Source organism: Branchiostoma lanceolatum, chromosome 14 (assembly GCF_035083965.1).
Source record: "Branchiostoma lanceolatum isolate klBraLanc5 chromosome 14, klBraLanc5.hap2, whole genome shotgun sequence".
Lineage (NCBI taxonomy): Eukaryota > Metazoa > Chordata > Leptocardii > Amphioxiformes > Branchiostomatidae > Branchiostoma > Branchiostoma lanceolatum.
The window spans coordinates 11,134,837-11,161,641 of NC_089735.1; the positions used below are offsets into that span (position 1 = coordinate 11,134,837).

At 44.3% G+C, this 26,805-nt stretch overlaps 2 protein-coding genes across 14 annotated transcripts in view; both read left to right on the plus strand.

Annotated features, from left to right (window-relative positions):
- The first annotated feature begins 132 nt into the window (after positions 1 to 132).
- LOC136449056 (lipopolysaccharide-induced tumor necrosis factor-alpha factor homolog) lies at positions 133 to 4,801 on the plus strand. 5 transcript variants are annotated; one of them, XM_066448847.1, is made up of 5 exons: positions 133 to 224; positions 1,891 to 1,974; positions 2,371 to 2,407; positions 2,722 to 2,884; positions 3,163 to 4,801. In XM_066448847.1, exons 2-5 carry the CDS (start codon positions 1,909 to 1,911, stop codon positions 3,272 to 3,274), a joined length of 378 nt encoding a protein of 125 aa, XP_066304944.1. In that variant the 5' UTR covers positions 133 to 224; positions 1,891 to 1,908; the 3' UTR covers positions 3,275 to 4,801. The 5 variants fall into 5 exon arrangements, with proteins under 5 accessions (XP_066304944.1, XP_066304946.1, XP_066304949.1 ...); XM_066448849.1 differs by having other exon boundaries at positions 146 to 224; positions 1,888 to 1,974; XM_066448852.1 differs by lacking the exon at positions 133 to 224 and adding an exon at positions 289 to 1,310.
- Positions 4,802 to 8,579: 3,778 nt separating this feature from the next.
- Positions 8,580 to 26,805, plus strand: part of LOC136448241 (bone morphogenetic protein 3-like) — a 32,407-nt gene continuing 14,181 nt past the window's right edge. The window contains exon 1 of one of the 9 annotated variants that reach the window (XM_066447540.1): positions 8,580 to 8,724. The gene's annotated coding sequence lies outside the window, so the exon portion shown is untranslated. Of the gene's footprint in view, positions 8,725 to 11,183; positions 11,309 to 11,443; positions 12,016 to 15,345; positions 15,469 to 21,589; positions 21,716 to 25,651; positions 25,925 to 26,590; positions 26,801 to 26,805 lie in introns of those variants that run through there. The other 8 variants (XM_066447537.1, XM_066447541.1, XM_066447539.1 and 5 more) reach the window with 8 other exon arrangements.

Sequence of the window (26,805 nt, forward strand, 5' to 3'; positions counted from 1 at the left end):
CTATGGGGCGAAAAAAACTCATGAATGAGACCTTAAACTTGCTTCAGAGAAGTTACCTAGACATCTCTATCACACCTGTTCAAAGAGGTCAAATGGACCGATCTTCGTCGCCAAAGCAACTGCGCCACGCCTTCTAAACAGTGGCTCATGTTTCATTGCCTAAGATCACGTGCTGTTGACTTTATTTGTAGCTTACCTGTGCGACGTCTTGTCATACCTGTAAGGTGGGTGTACCGCTTTTATTTCCTTCTATCGCGATCAAAGAGTTTAAATGAATAAACATTAACATTTCAAAGTGTCTTAAAGAATGGCTGTTTGGCTAGAATGATGTCTTAGCCATGTCCCCGCCTATGTGAACGGCACGGTAGTGTGCTAGAGGCTGGGGCGGGGGTCTGGCCGCTGAGTTTACAATATCTAAATTTATGTAGGGTGCTTTTATACTCCGGTATATTCCTTAAGCTTTCAAATGCATAGAGGGAAAACGTTCTCCCTTTACATAGCTCAAGGTTTCAGGCAGATACTGAACAGTACATGCTCTGTGCTCTAGGATCACTGAAACGTTGAAGTTGAAGGCATTACTAACTGGGTCCCCCGAAAGTGCGAAATGGAACGAAATGGAACGAAATGGAACGAAGTGGAACGAAATGGAACGAAATGGAATGAAATTTCCCTGCTTGATTTCTCTGCTATTTGCAGCAGTTCATTTGCAGATCGTTGGTACATAAGGAAGAGCGGCGGATCTCTTTGCACGCGGCGCCTCCATTTTCAGGGAAGAATCTAGCCACACAAACGCGACAAAAACGTTGTATTTAATATTATTACATACTATTAGATAAGAAATTAAACAAGTTATATTATGTATTTACCACTCACTTCTGTATTTAAAATTCTTCCTGCTCCGGTCTACTCCTTGTAATTCGTTATCTACTGGTATTTCATTTTATAATGTTACATATGCTGTTTTAGTTCGTTCCATTTCGTTCCATTTCGTTTTATTTCGCCCTTTCGGGGGACCGTTACTGACATGACGAGGCGAAATACTTCAAGCATGGCAACCCGTTACGCATCAGAGGATACCAAAAGAGTCCATGTGTTTACAGCGGCCTTACCACCAGGAGGCATAGGTTGCAAACTTCTGTATTTGCTTCTGTCTTCCCGTATCTGTATATAGCTGTCTTGTTACGAAAAAAAGCTGTCTAGATCATTGTGGGCGACATCAAAAGTGAACAACGAGTTTGCTTCTTATGGCCCGGTTACATTCGTTGTAGGTCGACCTACGAAGCAAAATAACATTTGTCTTTTCCTACAAGGTAAGAGCAATGTACATTGAATGAAACTGCCACTCAGAAATAATGACCACAGCATGAGATACCAAAAATGGAGGTTCGGTTGCAGTGCCATAAAAAGCCGCCAGGGGGCCATAATTGAACTTGTCATTTTTTTTTACACAGACACCTACTTAGTACTTACATCATGTACCCAATGCCATGCCAATCCAATATCCTCCTCAGATGTGCTGTTAAACCACAAATGAGAACACAAACGCGCCCACAAAGCCACAATCAAACACAGCCCTTACCTTACCTTACCTTGTAGGTAAACACAAACGTTACAGTTGGCGAAGGTGAATAGGAGAGGTTATGGTCTTGTAATATCCAAGCAGATGTAAGGATCCGACTCAGGCTCGATCAGTGTCTTACGTGTGTTTTGCGTACAATAAGATCTGATATGCCATTAGAAAAAAGCCTGCTAAGGACGCTAAAAGTTTAATTTACTCCAAAGAACATCGCATGATCTGTTACATCTCTTTGTCTGTTTGTTTGTTTGTTTGTTTGTTTGTTTGTTTTATCAAGATTTCCATCTCTTTGCTGTTTCTTTTTTTTTCAGCAGAAATAGGAAACATCAGAGATGTCTGCGCCGGCATATCCGCAACAGGTTCAAGTCCCTGGTCAAGTTCCACCAAACTACCAGCAGGTAGCGTTACGTATCATCATCATCATCATCATCATGATAACTTTATGATAACTCTATTGCACAACCATTGTATAAGATGAACGTATCGCAACTTCTGTAACACAACAACTAGGAAACTAAACTACTCTACAAATTACAATGGAGTATATTCTTTTAAAGTGGGATGGTTAAGTCTTGTATAGTCATTGGTGTTTTTTTTACTGAGAATTAGGCAGATATATCCTAACGTTATATAACGTTATTTACAACGTAGGGATTACCACATGTCATGAATGCTAAGTTCGGTCATTCTGGTATAGTTATTGTTGTATAGATAGTAGGTATAGTCATTGTTGTATACATAGTTGGTATAGTTATTGTTGTATATATGATTATATGTCTTCTCCTTCCCACCAGCCTCCACCCCCACCAGTGGGGAACACTACTGTTGTAGGTAAGTGTAGTATTGATCTAATATATTTGTAGATTTGCCTAACTTGATATTTAAAAGGCATTTTGTACTTGAAGAAAAAAATCCTAGCCTAACCGTGGTAAGCAAGCGAAAAGCTTTGAGCCAGCGGTCACTACGGAGGATGGTACTCAGGCTAAAAAAATATTCATAGAAATAGTCTGCAGTTCTTCTGCGCTGCGTGTCAGTCTAGCTTCTCTTGATGTTAACTGCCTGGACAATTGCATCTCGGTCATTGTCAAGGTCCTCCCAGTACTCCATATTGTACGCACAAAAAATAATACACCGCCTGGTTGCAGTGTCGCAGCCCGGGCAGATTGTCGTGGGCGGTCAGCAGCAGATGTCAAGTCACGAACCCGTCCAACTCACGTGTTCCACCTGCCAGCAACTCGTCCAGACCAGGGTGGACTACGAGAACGGTCTGATGACCTGGGTTGCCATTGGGGGCCTCTGCCTCATCGGGTGAGTGAAGAAGTCATGTTGGAATCAGACTCGGACCCGAACTTGTGACCAGGAAGGTTTTATACTAGTAGACAGAAAGAGAGAGACAGAGAGAGAGGGGGTCGTCTGTGCGTGCGTGTGTGTGTGTGTGTGTGTACGTGTGTGTGTGACTGTATGTGCATGTGTAAATACGCGTGTTTGCTTGTTTGTTTGTCTGTGAAGGGGATGAAGTCTGCTGTGTCTGATTGATGAATTAATTAATGAAACCTTGATTGATTGCCTTGTTGTTTGTTTTACAGCTGTAATCTTGGATGCTGCTTCATCCCGTTGTGTGTCAAACAGCTGAAGGACGCTCGTCACAGCTGCCCGAACTGCAACTCTCACCTGGGCACCCACAAGCTGATGAAATAAACACCTGATGCACCTGGGCACCTACAAGCTCATGAAGTAATCACTTGATACAACAGGGCACACACACACACCTGAAATAAACACCTGATACAATTAGGCACCCACAAGCTGATGAGATAAATACCTCATACACCTGGGCACCTACAAGCTCATGAAATAAACACCTCATACACTTGGACACCCACAACTTCTGAAGTAACCACCTGATACATATTGACACGCACAAGCACACCTGACACACCGCACCAGATGCAGTCCTGAAACGTTTGTTTGTACTGTATATGTGTGATCTAACTTTTGATTAAGACACTTTCTCTGAAATATTGATTAATTGGACATGTACTCTACCATGAAGTTTTTTCAGACTGATGTAACTGCCTTGGGGCGTTTGAAATACCGTGCATCATACATGTACCATTCTGTGGTAATCTCCATACAAACAACAGTGCCACTAGCAAAGGATATTAGGATAAAAGTTACACCAAGCACAAATAGGCTAATACAATGCTCACTCTTACCACTCTCATACAGACGTGAAATTCTAGACCTCTGTTTCTTATGAACATGTAGATGCTTCCTAGGATGCTACGACATTGATATTAACAAATATATCAAATCGCCCCATCCATCACTCAGATCAACTTCTCAGTATAAGCTCCAACAAGAAAAGTGTCAAACCACAACATTCAAAAAATTCTTTTTTCAAAGGATTGTACATATATGGAACCAATTACCAGTTACCACCAGATCCCTTAGAATATGCCCTAACGTCTCCATTGTAACCTTTAAGAAGTCCATCCTCAGTTACTACCGCCACCTTCTATGCGATAAATTTGATCCCGAAAACATATACACCTGGTACACACCCTGTTCCTAGACCCTGACTTAGTAATTATTATCATTTTTATATCATCTGTACTATTTGTGTTATTTTTATTTCTATTCATGCCACTATTCGACATCATTCTCTGTTTTGTTTTTACCATTGATTTATTCAATAGTGGTCACTTTTTTATCATTTATTCTTGTGTAATTATTATTTGTTTCTCTCGTATATATTCACCATGTTTTTATGTTGGACAGGGTATAGTAAAAGAACTTATATAGTTCTGTTACCCCTGTCCAGTTACCTCTGTAACGAAGTTTTAATAAATAAATAAAAAAAATGCTTTGGGATGATTGTGATATCTATTGCAAGATGTTTCTTACTTTAACTTGATATTATACATCCATATCAAAATCAAGTCCCAAACGTTTTGTGTTTTGTTTTGTATATTGGAGTTGAATCTAAAGCATCGTGATATGCAGATGTTCACAAAAACATGTGCTTTTTAGACATTTTGAGTGAACTTACTTTAATAATATTCTATTCTGTCGTTATAAACTATTCGTGCTTCTGTGTGTTTATCAAACTATAAGTATATCAAATTTTATGTGTACAGCTTATATCGTGTTCTACGCTTGATTTAGAACTTACTCTCAAACTTGACAGAGTGTATACCAATAAAGTTTGTATGTCTTTGTCTATTTCATTATGAAATGATTTATTGTTATTTTAGAATACATACATAGTATACCGTCTCAGTCAAAGGCAAAACAGTGGCACTCTTTGCAAAGGTTTTTCTAAAAATTTCTGTAAGCACAGGATAGTTCATAATCTCATCTATGGAGGTACTAAAAAGAGACACCGGTAAACAGACTGAAGGCTCTGGGTGGGCAATGAGTTACAGCGACGTTATTGCACAGCAATGGTAGTAAGATACAACGTATGACTATCACTTACCAACAAGTCTACAAAACTAAGCTAATCTACTCTACAAGATTAGTAGTACTGAATATACGTGTAAAGTCTTTGGTGGAATTTCTAACACTGACGAAAATGCAGTTTTTTATGTACTGCCCTATATTTACAATGCAGTGATTAGCACATGTCAGTATGTATCTAAATTTGGTATTTTTTGCCGATTGAAATGGATTCAGGTATTGTTATTTACAGTCACTACAGGGGAACCATGATGGTGTGAGTGGCCGACCCACGTTCGATATGAACAAGAAGGCGATGGATGGCATTTCAGCACTAAGGAGAGAGTTTATTTTCACATACAGTTTGTAGCTTATTTATTCAATCGTCATCAAATTCTCCTTGTACACGATTTTTTTGTGTGGATCTATGTGATTTTAGTTCTTCCAAATGGGCGGTTATAAAATCTTGCGTGTTAGTGAGATTTTGGGGCGGAAAGTTCCACAGGCGTAAGTAGCTGCAGTTTTACTTTTAGCCCCTAGAAGGCGTAACTTCACCGTCGCCCCCGCCTCCCAGTGCACGAACGACTTGGCCCAGTGGGAGAGTCAGCTACTTATAACTATCAGAATCTCTCATTAAATATACACGGGGTGCATTATAAGCAGTCGCAGTGTATGTAACGAAGAAAAGACTAATAGTATCCAGGATTGGGGGTTTATTTCACGATTTTTGGCTACCAGTCACCTTTGCAAATATGTTCCCAATTTTCCGGGTCTTCCAGGTGGTGATCTGAAATCGAATGAGGCCGATTTTGTGACGAAAATAATGAAAAGGGGCGGTGAACTAGAGACAGTGGGTTCTTAAAATAAGCAAACAACGGAAATAGTGACCTACCTAGCTGCACCTTTTCTTATTGGGGTCGGAAAGACGGTGGCAAGTTGCTCTTGAGGACAGCGATACCCATAAATTTGGACTCTAGAAGTGGCCTCCTATCTTGGCTGCTACGATAAGTATGAAATCTAAAGATGTCCTACGGTAATTCAAAGATTTAGAGTTCATAACATATGCTCAACTTTGTTAACTAAAGGCATATCGTGGTTAACTTGTACATCTCGTCCTATTTGTCGTAATCTTTTACTCTTATGTGGCCATCGTGTACAGCTAACAACAAACAAATCTGAGAGTTTCCAATGATGAATAATGACGAAAATGTGTTAACAGGAAAAAAGTCCGCACCTCGTGACAACTTATCTCCAAGCAGATGTTGGGATGAGTTTTAAGTTTACGCGTTTTTTGGCGGAATTTTGTTCGTCTTTCTCATAGTCCACATTTTTAGCCATCCACCTCCTCCTAGATAGAGAAGATGTACCAAAAACACGCGCAAAACACTGAGCAGAACCTAACATCTGCTTGGAGATTAGTGACCACCACTTCTAACCGCAAGCGTAAAAAAAATTAACTCTCACATCGTCAGCGGCCGCCATTATTACCGGTAATTCTGTGCTGTAGGGGCTGATAGGATAATCATAGGGTTCGCTACTGCCGCTACTAATTTAGAGTTATTATCCCCGCATTCCTTCTGTTTGATGAATCAGGATTTAACATCGTTTACAGCCGGGTTTGATCTGAGCTGTACCCCGAAGCGAACGCGCTTAATGCGGATAATGTAATGGTATCAATCATTTACAGTAACCTCTCCGTACTCTAGCCTCCCGCGTAGACCTTCTGGGTGGCTAGCGGTTTTCTGTGGCTTTTGGCGCTATTTTTGTGCTGTTTTTCTGACATGCAAGTGATCCCTAAGACAGTTCAAGTCAGCAACAAAAGCCATAGAAAACCGCCAGCCATCCACAATACATATCTGCGCAGAAGGCTATCTATAATCTACTGTATACTAGTACCCAAATCACGATGCACCTGTTTCTTCCTGCAGTTCTATACGCGTAGAATCTTGTAGCCATCATATTATGATGCCTTACGATTAACAGCACACGTTAGTTTTTTGTTGTATTGTCAGTTTGGTCTTGTAGATACATATATTTATATCTATGAGTTAGTAAATTTGTTAAGTGGCGCTGACAAAATAAGTTGTATAACTTGAGTGCAGCGTCACTTTGTCTTTGTCTCTGTTATTTCTGAATAGAAAATTTAAAAAAAACACAGAAACATTTTTTTATAATCGTAAGCCAATTCCACAAAGCAAAATTTCAAAAGATTGACAATTCAGCAGTCATACTATTCTCCAGTTGAACAGTTTATATTAGTTAGCAGCTGACGTCTTAGATATCGGACAGAGAAATAAAGAAGAAACTGATCTACAGAACAACAAATGTCTTGTCAGGTGAAGATCAATGATTAACGTATGATCCTTATTTTTAATGAGAATGTCGTTCCTTTATTTCTTTGGAAAGCTAATTGGAGAAAAAGGCAGGAGAATTCACTTGTTGTCAAGACAATCTAGATACTGTAATTTCCCGCTCTCTCCATTCTAACACAATACGAAATTGTTTTACAGTATGCCTGGTATGTCCACGTTAATAGGCCAAAAGGAACACTTTCATCTCAGAAGCGACAAGAATTTCTCAAACGCATTCTTGAAGAGGTCGGTCGACATATCTTAGTGAAATAAAGGGGCTTTGTGACAAACTGTGTAATCATTTCCGTCGATTCATCATTTAAGAAAAACGCAGCTTTTAACTAAATTGACATCTTTGAAGTAGATACTTATCCAATGATAGGAATTTTTGGTTAAAACCGATGTTTAAGATTGAGGATCGTGTCATTGAGTAATTACGCTATGGTCAATATTTAGAGCGAAACGAAATATGAAACTGATTACGGGTATACCTGTTCTTCTATACTCATGATGCCTGGCTTGAACAAATTTTCGACAGTAATACTTACCTGAACCCAGGAACCCAAGGAAAGAGCCCAACTTTGCGCCGTTCAATAGCAACAAAATCATTAAAGTTACAATAATTCGCCAGAAAAGACAACCATCCCAAAACTTCAAGCGTATACATACACCTATCCCGACTTACTCTATTTACTTCTGCCACATTATTCAGAGTGGGCTTAATTTCCTTTACGTAAACCTATACGCCTTTTTAAAATACGTGCGATTCACAGAACTGTGTCTCTGCTTTGAACCCAGTACCTGAGCTGAGATAACCATCTCTCCAAACTACCGATAATTTGTACTCGGTAATTACCAGTCGTTTGACTGAATGACTGTCGGGTTCGACTTGATGATCCCTGCACGACGGAGAGGTCAGGCTGTTGAGAACAATGGCAGGACGACAGAAGACAGGATACTTGTGGTTGTTTTTGATCTCACACCTGGGGTATATCTATTATCCAGCTGAGTTGACGGCAACAATGGGCGCTGTAAGGCGGTGGGCTGAAGCCTCTTATTATGTACACCCCGGTAGGGAGGCACTGTGGAGGGGTCAAGACAGTGATTAGCATGCTGCCTGGGGCGGTCCAGGTGCGGAGTTTGCGATGCTGGCTTTTACACGGGAATGTGCGTTTAACGAGGGCCACGCAGGTATACGTACCTGTGCGCGCGCAGGTGTTTGTGGCAGATTGACGATCCGCCCGTCCCCTCTTAAGAGCCCGACGACGTCACTGACACAGTAGCTTCTGGAGAAGACGCCGTGTTGGGAGGTAGAGAGGGACTGGCGTACCGTGGGGGTGCGGTGGAAACTGGTAGGTGTGTACGTCGTACCTCTTGTAGTTAATACACTATGAGGGCACAGCTAGATATCCGACATGAATAATCGACACGGAACTAGGCGTTCGCCTGACGGTTGGTTGCGTAACTAGGTAGGTTAAGTCAAGTACTACTGGTGTTTAATACAGACACTTGCGTCTTTAGGCGATCGCTTCCAGACGTTGTCTGCGCGCTGTCGTTTCGTCATCGCGCGAACACGTTTTAGTAGGTTTCTTCAAGAAAGCTTTATACATATTCTCTCTTGAATACTGGCAAAAAAACGACAACACAAGTTGGGCCTACGGCTTGCATCTACTGACAGACAATCCGTAAAAATTGCTACACATTCGCTACGCAATTTCACTTTACTAAACTGCGAATTGGACCAAACAGTTGCAGACGACTATTGCCAACATCAAATATAGTCTGTTGTAGAAAATACAGTGATATAGAATGGGGAAAGAGAATACTGTACTGTAAATTATGAAACTGTGCTTCGATCATTGCAACCATGTCGTATGATAGGTCCACGACAGCGAAGCGAGGACAGTCGTGGAAGCGTCGTGTAAAATCTAGCTGTCTTGTGAGGGGAGGGGTTCAGGTAGATCCTCGTCAATGGTTCGTTCTGTCGTGGCCTTGCTGAAAACCCTACCACCGCGCCTGAAGGCATAGATACCCCGGTGTAGTTCGAAGCATGAGGCACCAATCAGTGGGATCACTCGGAAGCCAGGATACTGAACATACAAGTAAACAGAACGAAGGACACAAAACAACCATTCTTCTGATTAGCTCTCCCTATCATGTCTTACCATGTTTTGTGCCGGTGTTATGCATGGTTTCATGTTTCACTTGAAACTAAGACTGTCAGTCCCGGACAATTTACTGGAAAGGTGACATGTACTGGACAAATTGTTCTGTTTATATTTATTGTGGTGCTGACAGGTTGTCCGGTTTATCAAGTAGGGAGGGAAATGTCAGTAGTCGAGTCGACCTTCTGATTTGATGGGTCTGTATGTTAGCTCCGTACGTCGCCAAACGCGTTCAGTCAAAGCCTGAATGATTATACACCAATTCGTTACCATCGTAAGCTCCCACTATCTGGATGACTGGAGTATATGGCCTAATCTCCAAGCAGATGTAGGGGTGGACGATTGCAACATTTTCTGACTGCCGAGCTTCTCTGACAGCCGGCACTCGCCCCAACGTCTGCTTGGAGAGATTTAATTCGCGGTTTTCGCGGTGACTCTCCACTGCGAACTTAAAATCATCACGAATGTTTCCTATTTACAGTTAAACCTTGCATGGCAGGGCAACCGCGAACTTAGAACCACTGCGCTGCGAACACTCCATTTTGTCCCAACCGCGAAATCAAACCCCGCGTGTAGTAGAGTGTAGTTTATATAACGAAGAGATCGTGAGCTAAGCTTTATAAACTAATGTAATATATGTTTTCCAATTTCATAAACTTTAGCTACACAGAATAGTTCATATTTCTAATGGCTTTGGACAAACCCTTATTTAAAAACACATCTAGATCTGTACCTATATTTACACCATTACTAAGAAGCGAGAAGAAGCTAAATCCACGATATCATCAGACTAGTTCTAGCTTGCCATTGTATTTGTAAACTGTGACGTTTTCTGTTGTGACCTGTACTCAACCCAGTGGGCATATGTGAATAATAAAGGTCTTCATACATTCATACGCTCGCCCCATCCCTGACGCGATATTTGACCATCTGTACATCCTGTCCTGAAGACAACCAGTCCTGGTGTGAGTCATATGGTCGACAGGTTGGTTCTATTTGGACAGCTGAAAGATGGTTGTTGTGACGTCACAGGGACCTCACCTGTGGGAGGGGCGGGGCCAGCACTGTCCCAGAACGTAATGTGCATACGCGGGACTCCGTGCGATCAGCCTGGCTGGTGAATTGTTTATATTTATCAACAATCACTTGCAAAGTCAAGAATCAACAATAACTATAGGCCCTTTAACCCTTGTCCAGCATGGTACCTCAGTTGTAATGTGTTATCAGGCATGTACAGGAGTAGTTGTTTTGTATTTTAATAATAAAGTTCTCACGGTTTCTGTTGGATGTTTGGTGAACGTTGCGTCAAAATTTCGTCCCTTGCATACAGTATCTTAGCCAACACAACATTTGGAAACTATAGACGGTATATCATCCTTATGTATGCGTACCAGACCTTATACGATACGATCTGTTGAAGCTAGCGCTGCTTGTGAGATGGGCGGGGCTGTACGAACCGCCCTGTGGGGCTGATACGCCTCCAGCCATCTCAACACCGGACAAAAACTTCCACTATAAATCAGCTGCCGCTAATAGCCGAACAACGAACCAATGAGGGGGAAATAAAAGAGCACTTCAGGATGGAGAGATACGTGATGGATAGGGTGTCAGGATGATTGGTCCTCCCCCTAGGGTCAAACCGTTTCCCCTGCCGTCCGCCGTGTTCGCGGGAAATCGCGGCTTACTTCCAGCTTGCTGCCTGCGAGGAGAAGGGAAGGACCAGGTCTACAGGAGAGTATAGTTCACACATCGCGGGGTGGCCGTCTGTCAGCGTGGTAAGTTAAGTACGGTATCTGCTGTTTAACAGCAGGCTGACAGTATGTGAGAGGGTGTCGGGGATGGAACAGACGTGTGTGTGATAGCACAGGACCGACTTCAGCACACCTGGCTTCTTCTCAGGACCACCCACATCAGGGCATCGTAAAACGTAACGAGAGAACGATAGCTAACCAGGTATCTGAGCAAGCCTCTACTCTTTGCTATCCCGACTGTTGGTCCGTCGGTCGTTAGGTGTTCTGAGGGCTTCTGCGTTTTGTCGCTTTGGTGGTTGCCGGAACCGACTGTCGACAAGAAAATCCCACCTGCGCTTGTGTATACGTGCTCGCTGGGAGTGTAAGGCCCGGCATCGCCCCTGGCTTCCTCCCAAGCCCGGGCTGTACAAGTCAAGCCGATCTGTTGTCCGGCAGGCTTTTAAGATTCCACTATAAATCCCATGAAGTCATTATCTCAAAGCCCCTACTCAAGAGGACGTGTCTTCGGGACTTCTGTGGTAGCCGGCTCTCATTCATGCTGAGGTTGGCAGCTTTACAAGTTGTAAGTCCCGGTATCAGGCCCTTGCGCACAACGGCCAGGCCGCAGGTAGACTATAGCCGCCACTGACTCAAATCGTGGGACGATCATTAAGTCGAGAGAGCGGCTCTCTCCTAATGACTGGGCTGGATCGCGAGGTCACAAACACCCCCACCCCACTGGAACACTGCAGGTATGCTAGCTCTTTTCAATCCATATCCACTCGGATATCTGACTTTATCTCTCTTTTGTAGGGCGGATTTGGGGCATTTTCTTCGTGACAACAGTATCGGGCGGCTCAAGACTAATTGGAACAATTACAAACATTTCGGTAGATATGCACGGCCGGTGAACCGATCCCAGTCTCAAAAGCCAAACATAGTGGGATTTATGGACAGCCATCCTCTACTGGGTGACAATTCTAGGGTGACAATTCTAGTGAAAGGACCGTATATTCCTTAAATTCAAGGACACGGTAGCCTCCTTAGCAGGCTCTGCGGGTCGGGCTCTTTTTGCTTATGATGTGATTTTTCTGGTTGTGAATCAATCTTGATTGTACCTGGTCTCTTGTATGCCGCCTCCGTAGAAACTGGGTTCGATCAGAACTGATTCACAACCAGGGGAAGGCATATTATAACCGCCCAAAAGCCCGACCCTTCGAGCCTGCGTACTTGTCAATTCGATTCGATAGTCATTAAAACAATATATTTTCCCTTCGCTATTATGTTTTTAGAGGATGATTTCCATCAATGCAAAGCATTTTTATGTAATAGTAAGTCTTACGAGTTAGCAATGAGACGATGTCATCCTCAACTGGCCGTTTAAAAATCGGTGTTTGTTTCGGATAAGTCATGATTTGAATGGCTGCATGCTTATCAACTTTAACCGATTCAAGTCATTCTTAAGGACGTCCCTAAGCATGCTACTTTTTCTTCTTTTTCCATTGTCTCTCATATTTATATCTTCTTACCGTATTCTTCACCGTATGCGTATCTTATTGACAGATATACGGTAGGCTTATCATCGTGGTCATTTCAGAAAGACGTTTCAGAATCCATAGCGTTCATCAAAACATAATTTTAGTGGTTCCCTTGCCTTTGGTGACGCAATTCCCAAAGTGTCTTCGTGCGATCTAAAAATGCAGGTAGTGCAGAACACTGTTTTGGGCGTGTCTGTCTGTACGTCTGTATGTGTGCGTTCCGGACCTACGTAAAGAGGTTGAACTCTGCCATATCTGATTGCCTTGATTCAAAATAAAGTCGGTCCATCTCCAAACGCAGGGGCTGAGCACCAGTTACAAACGGTACGCGGTACGTTCATCAATATATATATATATATATGTCGTGATGCTTTGGTTTTATATATTCTATTGTATGCGGTTGTTTTTTAAGGGAGGTTTGGATCACAAGTTGTTAAACAGATTGAAACCGTCGAGCTGAAGCGAAGACGCCATAGGTTAAAATCAAAAGTCTCAGTTAGTATGAAATAAATTGACGAATGTCCAAAACACGCAAAAATAACGCCAATGATCCAATGGTTCTCTAATAGTCGGTAATAAGGCGATGTACTTTTTCATATTTTCCTGTCAGATGCGCAATGAGGTAAAAAACGTAAATGAAGCTAAGTCTCCTCTGTGTTTGTATTATACATACTAAAAGTTTACTTAAACTTTATCCAACAAAAGATAAAGATGACTCATCAAATCTTCCGCCTTATCGTATGAAGACCGATGGAAACCGTCGAAAATTCAGTGTGTCATCTTTTTCTCTTGTATTGGATAAAGAGGAAAACACATTTGGACGTGATTCTAATGCTAGAAGGAGGAGTTGCTTAGAGGGGGGCTTTCTGCAAAGTCAATACAGACACGCCCCTAGATAATTTACACGCCCTGTCCTGACTTGACCCGGTGGGCATGGTTGCTCAATCCCTGCGTTTGGAGACCGGACTCAATTTGAGGACTACATGTAGACCATCAGAGATGGCAGACTTCACCCCCTTGAAGTCTAAATTCTTCCTTGCTCGAGTGTCTTGGCAGCTCAAACGGTTTCCTGCCCTGCCTTGGGGCGCGGGAGTGGCTCGGACGGCTGTGGCTTGTTCTATTTCCTGAACTGTAATTGACATTCCGCGCATTCAACCTCTCCTGTATGACGCACCAAACAACCTCACCTGTTGAAAGAAACAGGTTACTCCCCCCTCCCCTTCCGTCCAGATGGAAGTTCGGATCAGTAGCTAGCAGTAAAGCTCTAGGAAATATGTTGTTTCCGGTTACCCACCCACTCTGGCAAAAACTTTCTGACCCTAGCCTTTTTTGGGGGGCTCGGCAGCTTTACATAACATCGATCTGACATCTGAGAGATAAAATGAAAGAATGAATCAATCGTTTTCCAACATGATCTCCTCATTTCATTTCAATAGAAAATTTGGACTGTACAATGTATATCTGTGTAATTGAAAGCGTTTGCTATGCGTCGAAAATGTTTGGACGTAAATTAAGATTTGGGTATTGTCTGCCTTGGACAGAAAATAAGATCTTCTTAGAAATGAATGCAATAAAGTATCATCTGACAGGTCATTGATGTCTGTGACAAAACATATCAATCTAGCTTTTTAAGTTGCCCGTCTCTCCCTAAAGATGCTCTTCTGTTCTGTCCCAGCTCCCTATGAAGAAAGGTGCACTAACGTTATCAGAAAGACGTTCTAAATGTTATAAAAACATGCGTAAAACACTGGGGCTGGGATTGATCCTTGCAACTCCTTGGAGGTCACGAACCAACAGCTAGCAGTGCTTTAATTCAATATTTGCTTTATTATATAACACCGCACGGAAAAATCTATCGGCAACTGGCCACCACGTGTTGGAAGGAACCCGTGCAAAACCGCCTTGTCCGTATCTTGTAAAACAGGACTTTAATTGCGTACGATACTGTGCTTTCACACCTGTGTCTATATGTCCCCGGTATCTCCCACATATGTTCGCAATATGTGGGCTGCATGTTGCACATTTCTGACAGGCTGTTGTGAATAACATCTGGGAAGTTTCAGACACAACTTGACTTATGAAGAGAACCCCAATCGTCGCGTGAGAATGACGTTCAGTTTGAATGAAACGCGGAGAGGTCTTCACCCCCCCCTTCATTCTGTAGTATATCGATAAGGGTTCTTGGAAATTAGAAAGTGGCCAGTGAGTGAAGTGTTTGGGGAACACTGTTCAATGTATTGTAGGCTCACCGCACACACCGCTAAATCCCCTAGGCCGCATGCGATCGCACGAAAGAACGCCCGTTTACAATCATTTCATAACATTTTTCTTCCACACAAAGGCAACAGCAACTAAAAGATGCCGCACCCGCCATACCTACACGATTCCCGGGTTATTAAAACGGCGGATTTCTACGTGATTTTCCGACTCTCCCCCGTACAAGCTTTCCGGAGAACAATTCTGGCGTTGTTGACTCGCTCGGGGTCCACATGTGTTGGCCATGCCGGGGAGATCTGCTCGCCACACGGTTTGCGTGATGCTCACACTACAGGGGTTTAGTAACGACACACGGCAAACCCAGGTGCGAAATCCCGCCTCCGTTCCGAACAGGTGTCAGTCGGACAGTGGCAGGTAGCGAGGCGGCAGGGGTGCACGCGTCACTGGTCAGTACATATACGTTCGTATCTTCCACATTCCTCTTTCCCCTTACGTCTCCATTTCTCTTCGTACGTACAGAATTCTACACTGTAGAGCAGGTGAATCGGTCGGGGTGTATTTTGCAACCTTTCCTGCGTTTGTACGGTTCTCTCTAACGGTGCGCACTTTCTCAGTGTGGTCATCCTCCCGTGTTAAAGAGCTCGAGGAGGCGAAGAGTAAAACAGGTGCACTCAACAAGATAGACGCACTAGATGTTACAAAGACAGTGAGGCTGGGCCGAATCCTTACATCTTCTTGCTAGGAGAGTACAATGTTTTACCATGCATTTTAGGACATTTTGAATGCGTCATTCGCGACTTGTCTGGTCTAGTCTTTCTTCGAATTCTGTGGAGGCAAAGTTATTTTTGCTTCATGATAAGATGCAGATAGTTTCCCGTCGAAACCCGTTTTTAAAGGAATATCAATTCTCATTCGTACTCGTAGGCAAAGTTAACCGTGTTGATAAGGCCTTGTGCGCAGTACTAAGAAATCACGCCGTGTTGTCTTTTCATCTGAGCAATCAAACCTAAAACACACTTTATGTATTTCGTCACTTAATACATGTAATACGCGCTGGATTCACTCTTTAATAGTTTTGTTTCAAAATATCTGACGAATTCTGCGTTGGAAGGATTTGTTGTTTGTCGACCAGTTTTTTCAGACCTTAAGAAAACGTGGGGTAGGAACATTTTGTTTACCGTGTCACCATAACGACAGGTAAGTGTCCCCCAGTGAGGTGAAGTGGGTTACTGATACCGGACGATTGAAGACCGTGCTTTCGCTAAACAGATAACTACAAATGTAGTAAGCCACGCCGGGCGATTTCTCCTCGGCATACACCAAGAGGAAAGAATTCTACAATGCCCTGTCATCTCCTGATGTACGACTGTTATAGTGTATGTGTCTGTAGCGAAGAAACAGTAGTTTTATTGGTTTTGTCCGCTGTGGGTTGAATACCTTTTCAGCTACCACCGTGCGGGTAGCTTAGACACGTTTCTCTATTGTTTACGAATATTTACGACTAGTAATGTGCGTGCAGGGTCTGTGGATGAAAAATGGGCCCACTCCCCCCATCCTCTATGTGTGAGGCCGTGTTAGTGCTCGGAAGGGAGTTAGCCGCTGAAAACCCTGACCAAAGGAATTTGGATCATACGTGATACACATCTCATATCTCCAACCCACAGGCGCGCGAGGAGAATAGGATTGGGCACGCATTTCTATGGAGAGACTTTTTCCTGCGTCCTTCTGTCTTCTGGAGACCGAAGATTGATATGAGCTAGTTGCCATGAAATATTTATCGACTATGCGGGCTGTCTATGCGATGTAGGAAAGTCTTCAATCATGGTTTATAGGGGTGAAAATGTGTGCAGTAAACAGGATCAAATAAAAGTTTCCATGCGCGAAGTTAGATTCCCCTACTTTGAAAGTAGCGCGTCTCAGGAGTAAGTTGTACATGACATTTACATAATCTCCAAGCAGATGTAAGGATCGGGTCATTCTCGGTGTCTTGCGCCTGTTTTGTTTGTTTGTTTGCAACATTAAGTACGCCTTTCTAGTATTGAACCTTTTAACGCTTCACCCCTGTTAGAAAAGAATACTAAATGCTAAAAACAAGCGTAGAACAACTTTATATCGTTCCGACAGGAAAATGCAAAACACATCATTATATTCTCGACTATAAAGAGAACCATTGGATCATTGACATTTTCGTATGTTTAACATTTATCAATTATTTCATTTGAATGTTTAACATCAGTCTAACTGAGACCATGGGATTTTAGGTTTAATTTACGCCATCTGCGCTTTAGTTTGATGGTAGGTTGCAATTTGTTTAACAGCCTGCGACCCAAACTTCCATTCAAAGCCATTGTATGCAATTGAATATAACACCATGTGACATATTGATAAATGTACCGCTAGTAACCCAGATTTTTCTTCTCGTTTTGATACACGTTTGGGTTCGAGCGATTTTGTCCGGTAATATTCTAAGAGAAGCGATTTTTCCCGTGCCTACTTGGTCCGTGAGATATCCCCGCTTGATCGTTTCGAACGGGTTTTGCTTGTCATCCTCATTTTCAGCGTCGCTTCACCTAAAGAACACTGAAAGGTTATCAGAGTATTAGTAGTGAGTGGAGCATCAGTCAAAACGACAGGAAAAACGGTGTGTCGGACATGTCTAGAGGTATCTCTAGTCTACATCAGACCATAGCTTCTGAGAGATGGGAAAATACCAGAAATCATTCCAAAAGGTATTAATAATGATTTGACACGGAGTTCAGCCTCCTAGTCTGGCAAATTATGTTACTTTTGTTGCCATTTATTGTCATTTTCCTACCTCGCAGGTGGGTCTTGTTGAGACAGGGACGTCCCATTTTCGATACAGTTAGAACTTTTTGAACGGCGCTGCCAAACTGAAACGATTAGAACCGTCTAGCTCCGCTCTGTGTAGCCTGGATACCAGACTGTTTCCAGGGCCTGCTACACACAGGTCAGTTCCTCGGCTCCAAGACCAACATACCTGTTCACGGTCTAACTCAGGGTGGCTATAGTAAAATTTCTCGGGGCATGTTGGCCCTGGAGCCGAAGAGCTGGCCCGTGTAGGCCCTGGGAACAGTCTGGCTTCCAGGCTACGCTCTGTCCCGTCCACCTGTTTTATTTCCACGGCGCGGAAGCATCGTGACAACATCACTAAATGATCCCAAGTTGTTTTTAGGCCGCTCCGCGTTCAGCCGGGTTCACAATTGTTTACGGGTTCGCCCTCTGTGAACAGTGTTATGGGCTTATCAAAGTGAACTGTTTGTCATGCAGCTTGTAACCCCTTGATAAATTTGCCAGCTGCTATCGCCAAGTTGTCTTGATCTAATCTCTCTGGCCGGCGTTCGTGTAATATGTATCTCTTAAAAACCCACTGGTACCACGTCAGAACTGGTTCATTACCTCCACAGTTCACACGATTTGAACCGCCGTTTTGGTCTGTTCAAGTTAGGCTGTAACCAGTAGTGACATCCTGACATATCTACTGTTGACACGTGTTTCCACGACACTCTGACCGTCAAACCGTGAAAAAAACCAGATCGACAGAAAAAGAAGACAAGGAAAACAATTCTCATCATTTCTTCTGTGTGCGTTATCAACGTATGATATCCCCAACAAATGTTCTGGCCGTTTCATCGACAGTGCTGAATTTACGTTCTAGCAACACAGTTACAAGATACAGTACAATGCCCCGACGAGAAAGAACGAACTGAAGCTAGCTCGCGATTCGGCCGTCACATCATTCGTCTGTCCCATGGCCAACAGGTGCGGTGACGTCAGTCCTGCCTGACAAACTTCACGTGCAGTCCGAATGGAAGCCAGGGATCTTTTCTCACAAACCAGGGGTGACATGAAAAGAAGTGCCGCGATAAAGTCACCGCTGACGGAGCTTAATCGTGCAGGCATTGCCGGAATGCGAGCGTTTTCCTCTTTTCCGAAAAACGATTTGACTGACGCTGGCCATGCCCGCGCACGGCGTAATACAAAGAGCATACTAGGTTCACTCTATTGTTAGCGCTGACCAGTGCGATTTCTTGGACTTGTTTGTGAGAATGCAAAGTATACATAGGATACAGGGAAAGAGAGAACTGAACCAAAATACGGACAACTGAAGATGATACGAGGTTTAGGAAGCGACTGGAAACGAAGAGATTGGTGCTTTTCAAAAGCATTTATTTACGACCTATTCACATTATCAACGCTTGTGCTCGTCCCCCATAAATGGATGATCATAGCACATTGGGTATCACTGTAAGGGGTAATAAACAAGCTTTCCAACCGTTGATAATACATTGCGAATGACAAAGTACTAGTGGAGATGTGATGGACTGAACTCATCAAGTTCCCAAACTTCTTTTTTTTCAACGGTCGGGTTTCTAACGACTGCAGCTCGCAGAAGTTGATTCGTTTGCGGTCCGGCTCTCCTCATATCTACAGCTCGCACCTGTACCCACTAACTCATGATGTAGTACAAAGACTTGCAAGTAAACAGAGGTGTTGTTTATGTGGCGGTGTTCCGGAGGTTCCAGATGTTGCAGGCGAGCCGGCAGACAGGCGAGCCCAGCTGCGGCGTGCTGTAAGAGCCAGTGGCAGTGATTGTATATCTGACAATGTGCAGACGACATGTCCTGGAACCGTAGGGGCAACGCCACCGGGTACACCCGCGACCTCGGCTCCAAGCAGATGTGGGGTCCTCCTGTGCAGGCATCTTCGAGTGTGAGGGTGGTGGGCTGGTTTTCTATGCCTTTTTATTTTTTGTGTGCATTTTTCTTACACCATGACGCGGAGTCTAAGTCTAATGTCTTTTCAGTGGTCTGTATCCAGTCAACTCTTCGCCTCCCCTACAGTACCACTTACAGTGGGGTTCAAGCGCCACCAACTGACCACTCTAACTGGTCCAGACCTTTTGAGCCTAGCGGTTATGGCGTGCGGCCTGTGGATTGGCGGGCCCGGGTTCGATCCCCGGGAGCCAGGAGACTGTTCTACTCGCCTCTTGTGTTTCATAGTTTATGTTGTAACAGTCGCAGCCGGTCGGCTAATCTCCCACAATAAAAGGACTTCGCCAAACGACATTTTGATGGTTCAATGGGAGGGGCACCTAAACGACCGCACCTCCTCCAAAATTTGCCGCTCCCTGATGGGTCTGCCAGGAGTACTCTCCAAGCAGAGGTTGGATGGGAGGATTGTGACCCAAAGGGCATCTGTAAAAAGCGCATAATCTCCAGAAAAACGTACAAAACAAATACCCAAATACGCTCAAAACAAGCCCGACTGCTTCATCTGCTTGGAAATTACAAAATGCCAAAAACAAAACGCACGCGTAAAACAAAGAGACAAATCCTACATCTACTTGGAGATCCGGGTACACCATCAAACCCACGATCCAGCAGAAGCTCCAAGCAGATGTGTCATGAGCTCTTGTTTTATTCGTCTTTTGGTGAGCTGAACAGAACCTTACCTTCACAAAAAATAACACGCAAAATATATCTTGCAGACTGATATTGCCGTGAAATAATTTAAATGGTGTGAAATGACTACACTGTTGGACCAAATTGTACCTAGCTAGGTTGTACATGTATCCTAAAAAAAATAGTAACGACGGTCAAACGCTTCCCTTGCACATCATAGCCTGTTCAAGTTTGTTTTTTCTATGTAAACACGCCGACCACAGCTCCTTTATAAGTTGAAATCCTGTTGCCAACACTTCAATCCTGGAGACTTTCTGCCTCGTAGCGAAGTAATCCGGGCATTCGTCCATTCTTTTGTGACATCATCCGTTGAGCAAGCAAAAGATTGGTAAGCAAACATGGGCCTCTTGTTCCTTGTTGTTCCACAGCGCTCTATGAAGCGTGGCAATCTCTACACAGTGCTTTATATTCCTCATCGACTTGATCCCTCCTATTGTGCGAGCCCTGTCGTCGGTAGTAATCGCCACTGTATTATTCTTACGTTCGGCCAACTCGTAAAGCAGTGATTTTTCAGATCTAAACTTAACACAGATGGAGAGTACGGTTTTCGTGCTGACGCCTAGCCTCCTTCGCAGGCTTACGAGAAGGGCTTTTTTTGCTTACGATGTGTTCTTTTCTGAAAAAAAAAGTAGAAATCAGCCCAAACAGGGGACTTGACCGGTCATATGAGGGCAGAGGTATTCACATTCCTGTGACCAGCGGCGTACACTAATGAATATTCCCCCTGTTTTAACAAATTTCGACTATTTTTCAGTCCATCTAGAAGTCTGGTAGAGACTATAGACAGGGCGCCAGGGGAAGAAAGAAGCTTCAGTGGTGTAGAAACGCGGCAGACGGAGGAGCAATGAGTCAGTGTCTGGTGTCGGAGAGCTCCCATGGCCTTCCTATTCACGTCCATACAGCTATGCGCGCACATATAATGCGAGGCCCCATGTCCCCATGAAAAGACCAAATTGATCCGTCAGCATTAGAGTTCGCAGAGCAGCAATTACCCGCACAGAAGGCATGTTGCCATTCAGGCCTATGAAAGGGGGAATCCGCGAAATGCTCTCAGCGTGTCATTCGAAATGATAAGTGAAAAAAGGAGTGCCCGACATTTTGGGTGAAAATGGATGGCGGGGTGAGCTGGTGTGTGAAGTTTCCCGTCCGACGTGTCCCTCGGCGTGTTACCCACGGACCTAGCTACTATGTAAGCCGGGACTTCTAGGCTGTAGGTACGTCGTTCACAATGTCTTCCCCAAGAAGGTTATACTTTTGGTAGCATATGTTTGTGGTTTAACAGCATAGCTCAAGAATCTATGGATGGATTGCTGTGAAATTTGGTATGAGGTCAGGTCTTGACCTAGTCGAAGAAATGATTAGATCTTGGGCCCCCTGGTGGCTTGCCTTGGAACCACAGCAGAACTTCGGGTTTCTGTATCTCGTTTTGTTTTGATCACTTTCATCAAGTTGAACTGTCACCCATACTTTCCTGGGTGTTTAGGAGGTTGTCACATTCACTGCTCAGTGCTCTCCAAGCAGAGGTTGGATGGGAATATTGTGACCTTTTTGTGATCTGCCCTGTATTCCGACAGTGATCCAACTCCATAAGTCAATTGGTTAGATCTTGGGATCCAGTCAGAAACCGTCATGATTGTGCCCCTAAAGATCTGCTTGGAGATTAGCCTTCACATCTCATCATCTGTCTCACCTTGTCTGTTCTCGGCGCAGCTGTTCCCGTAGTTCTGATGACCCGTCTCTCCTACTCTAACCACATTTAGGTTCAAATCTCAACCGTCACAAACAGACCTTAACAACACCTTTCAACGCATTGTATCCCCGTTGTTTACCCTCGTAGCTGTCGATATCCTAGCCCATCATCTCCCCATCGAGAAGATTACAAAGTAAAGCTGTCTGTAACGGCAGCTGAACAAGTTTGTTGTACATGTACTACGATCGTCAAGCAGATGTTTTGAGGGTTACCGTGTTCTGACTACTTGTGTTTGAAGATGTGACACGTATTTCCACGCAGATATAAGGTGGTCTAATCATACACAAGTGGCCAGGTCAAGATCGCAAAAGGTATCAGTTCAAATTAAAGCAAATGTCTCGGTTTTGCGAACTCAAAGGAACCTTTTATAGATGATACACCACAGAAGCGCGAGGGGGAGGGGGGAGGTTGCACAGGTCCCGGATGTCAGGCGGAAATAGTACTAGGTCCTGTGGTTGACATAGAACAGAAAAGAACAGGCCTAATTGGACAGATTACTTTGATTAAATGTAACGTTATTTCGTTTTGCCTCCCACATAATTTTTGTGGAAAAATATTGATGGCTAGTGGATAGCCCTGTACACTGTGCTCCTAAATTAGCGATTCCGGTTGTATTTGGGAGGGGGTGTCAGTAAATATAAGGGTAACAGTACCAGGTTTACTATGTACGACTTTGCGCTCTGTATAAAGGCCTCCATGTCAAGTTGAAAAAGACATAGAAATCGGCCAAAATATAGAGATAATTAGTAGGTAGGGACTAGGGAGGCTGAGTTGGTACTGGATCCATGGAGAACAATATTGATCGACTCGACTTGCTCGAAGGCAAGCTAGCTCAGTCACCCTATCAATTATCTCTATTTCTACATCTTTTTCAACTCAACGTTGAGGCCTGTTATAGACAACTCTGTAAGAACCAGTCCGAAAAAAAAAACGTTTCCGCTGAAGTTGTCTCCCCTTTCAAACATTTCAATTTGCAAACTACCATTTGCCATCATACTGTCATCGGCAAACTGCCACATTTCACGGACGGTGGCCGTGCATGAGAGAAACACTTTGTTTAGGAACTGGCAGCTCAGTTATGTCCAATGTCCTTTCACCAGATTATCGGTAATAATTAGCCGTTTAGTAAGAATAACAAGTCTTTGTTCTTGGCAAACCAGCTGCGTTTTCTCTCCGTCTGCCCCGCAGTCCTACTGTTATGATACAGACTTGTAAAGCATTGCGAGGGAATTTGTATGTGGGGGTGGCATCGCACAGATTCTCTACCAAGCAGCATATCCGTTCTACAATCCAGCAGGTGTTGACACATATGATACCCTTCAAAATCATGCTTCAGAAGCAGACCTCTTCAAGATATAGATGATTTAGAAGAACGGTACTCAAAGATGGGCGTCTTCTATTAAGTGTCAATACTCGACGGTTATGGACCTTTTGCACCCGTAACAGTATGGGCTCTACATAAAAATCCATGATACAAACCCTGACATACAAAGAAAGGGATCATTCGAAAAATTCAAAATCAAACGTAAAGATTTTGCATTCTACTTACAATATATGCATATTTGTTGTGAAAGTTGCAAGTAGTAGAAACTAAAATCTTTGGCACGTTTGTATAAGCCAAATGCTTTTCAGAAACAGATCTAGCATATGCATCAACTTTGTATTAGAAGGTCCGAATAGAACTTTTTTTCGGCCGTCTGAAAATATATTTTGCCTAACTCATAAATAGTCGGTACCAGTAGGGTAGCCCCTCGAAGCCCTCTTACCAGTGGATGAAGAACAAATTTGGATTTTTATGGCCAATGGCTTTATAGATTGAATATGATCCATGATGTAAAAATATGATTTGAAAGACAAGAAAACACAAAACACACTTCTTTAGCAAGGAAATTTGTTTAAAGTACATGTGCTAAACATATCATCATTCTAATTTGATTGGTCGTTCATTAGTCGCTCAACGGTCGCAGAAACGTCGTAGAAAAGCGGGTGTGCGTCACAAATGAGAAGATGGATATCGGAGCATTCATCCTAGCGACGTAACCCAAGACAATCTCCTCTCCATCCTCTTTTGGTCTGCTCCAGGATGAGTTCTTGTCGTCTCCAAGAAGATGTTGGGACGAAAGTTCGTACGTTTTCTGACCGTCAGGCTTCTATGACATCTTGGGGAGAGGCACTGTCAAAGAAACTCGTTCTTCGAAAAAACTCACGATCCTTCACCCCCAACATTATGGTTCTTGGCCCTTGAGTGAGTTTTAATGTGATCATTGAGTCGTTAAACGTGCATTGGCAATCATGTACGTCACTGTCCACCAGAGCGCACCTCACCCGTCAGAGTCGTGGGTCTAGAACTGAGTCGTTTTGCGCGTCATCAGCGCCACCTACGCCAACCTGATGATACACGAACACCATCTGGGGTCGTTTCGCTCATCCAAGATTACAAATTGAAGCAATGTCGGAGCTCCATCCTTTATTTTTAGAGAGCGATTGGACAGTAGCATTGCCTATAAAACTTGTCGTTTGTGACGTAAGCACAGCCATAGCACCAATAGCCTAAGCATTACGGGAGCGTGGCTCCTCTCCAAGCAGATGTTCGATGGAATCGTGACCTTCTTCTGATTCTTCTGACCGTTTTCTGACAGCCGGTGGATCCACCGAGCTGAGTGGTTGTCAGAGAAGCCTGGCAGGCAGAAAATGTAACGATCTTGTTGTACCCCAACATCTGCTTGGAGACTGAAAGCGTGGCGGTGTTTGTAGGAGCAGGCTGTGAGAAATCCCCCTTGACGACTCGCATTCTTTATACTGCATCCTTCGGTGTCTCTTTACACATACATAAAGTGGCGTAAAGAAGACCATGTGTCGGGGCGGAGCAGTGTGCCCCTGCCGGTGAGAGGCGTGAGCACTCGGCGGGGCGTCCGGCGTGTTGGTCCGCCGCCAGATCCTCAGGTCGTCCGGTGGCCTTCCCCCTCAGCTTCAGGGGAACATGCGGTTCGCGTAATTTCGTCAATCATGCTACATGTTTGCGGCAGATTGCACTGATAAGAGCAAGCTGCCTACGCCCACCGGAGCAAGCCGGTCCCTCACACGTACACCACCGGCACCTTACATGGTCCTGTTTACCTCAGAAAAGGAAAATCAGCATCGGAAAAAAACGGCGGGGGAAATGAAAACGATAAGTGTCACCTGTACGTACGTAGACCCTAAACTGTCCTCCTCAAAACAGAACACCGCCCGTGTGTAACAAGAACACCTTATCGGAGCCTCACTCGGTCAGTCGGGTTGCAAGGTAAGACGACATCTCACGGCAGAACCCTATCATCGCAGACAATGGACAATAGGAAAGTTTCATTCACACCGAAAATACCCCGCAAACGTGGCCCGAGGCGATCATACCATTACAGTATAAATGGAAGACATTTATCTTCCTGTGGCGACGCGCACTGGAATGTTGTCCCTTCACAGCGTCCCTGGCCGCGCGGCAGGTACACCACGGGGTCGACTCACCTCCCGATTCACGACGGAAACGGAACAGAGTGGGAACTATCCACGGGAGCATGCCAGGCATGTTATTCTGGCTCGCGAGGAGAGCCCAACTGTTTATGAGCTGGCGAGAGGCAGGCGAGGGTGGGCGCGAGGGACGGACGCAGACGACCGGGTGACTGCGGAGGTACCCACGGTGGGTTTGCGCGGAAAAAGCGCGCCTTATCTGATCTGTCGATCTAATCGATGACCCCTGATTGTCTGGTGATCGCGATGTGTGCTGAGATAAGACCTGCGTGTGCCTCGCTCTAATATGTAGAAAAGCCGCAGTGACAAATGGGACGGACGTAATCAAGGTGGGATCCCAGGCGGTCGGACGGCCTGGTCGCGCCGGTCGCCAACTGGTCGACGTTCGGCAAAACACATACAAACACAATCATGACAAGCGTCGTCGGAAACATGTGTAGGTCTAGATATATGTGGTTGGGGCGCGTGTTGTGTGTATGTAGCAAACGTACACGACTCGATATAAACCCGACGAGGGCGCTGGGTTCTGAGACAGGCACAACAACGCGCTGCGCAGGTAAATTTGCGGCCCGCCCAAGGGTTATTCTGAGGAGTAAAGTCCATGTCATTGAAGACGCTCGCTGACACGAATTATACAACAGTTTGTCCGGCATGCCGGAATTTGTGGCTCCTTTCCTGGCCTTGCTTGACTCTGCCTAAGGGTGTTCGCTGCACCAGTTCCTTATTTATAAAACTTAAAGGAAACCTAAACTAAACGCGCTACTTTAGCTGGCACGGCGGTGGTTAGCAAACCTCCGGAATGCTTGAAATAACTTGCTCAAATCAACACCAAATGTCAGTCACCCCAGCCGAGCTTTCCGTGGCGGTGACAGGCGGCTACTATTTAAGAACGTTCCCGCGTTAGCTAGATTAATTTTGACGCTGTAAATTGCGGCCCGAGTCCGGCGCGCGAGCGGAATATGCGCAGAAGGGTCTCAGCGAGGGATTTCGGGAGGCTTGTATGTTTAATGTTTGCGCATTCTTGAGGCGGGGCACCCCGGTGTTGGTAAG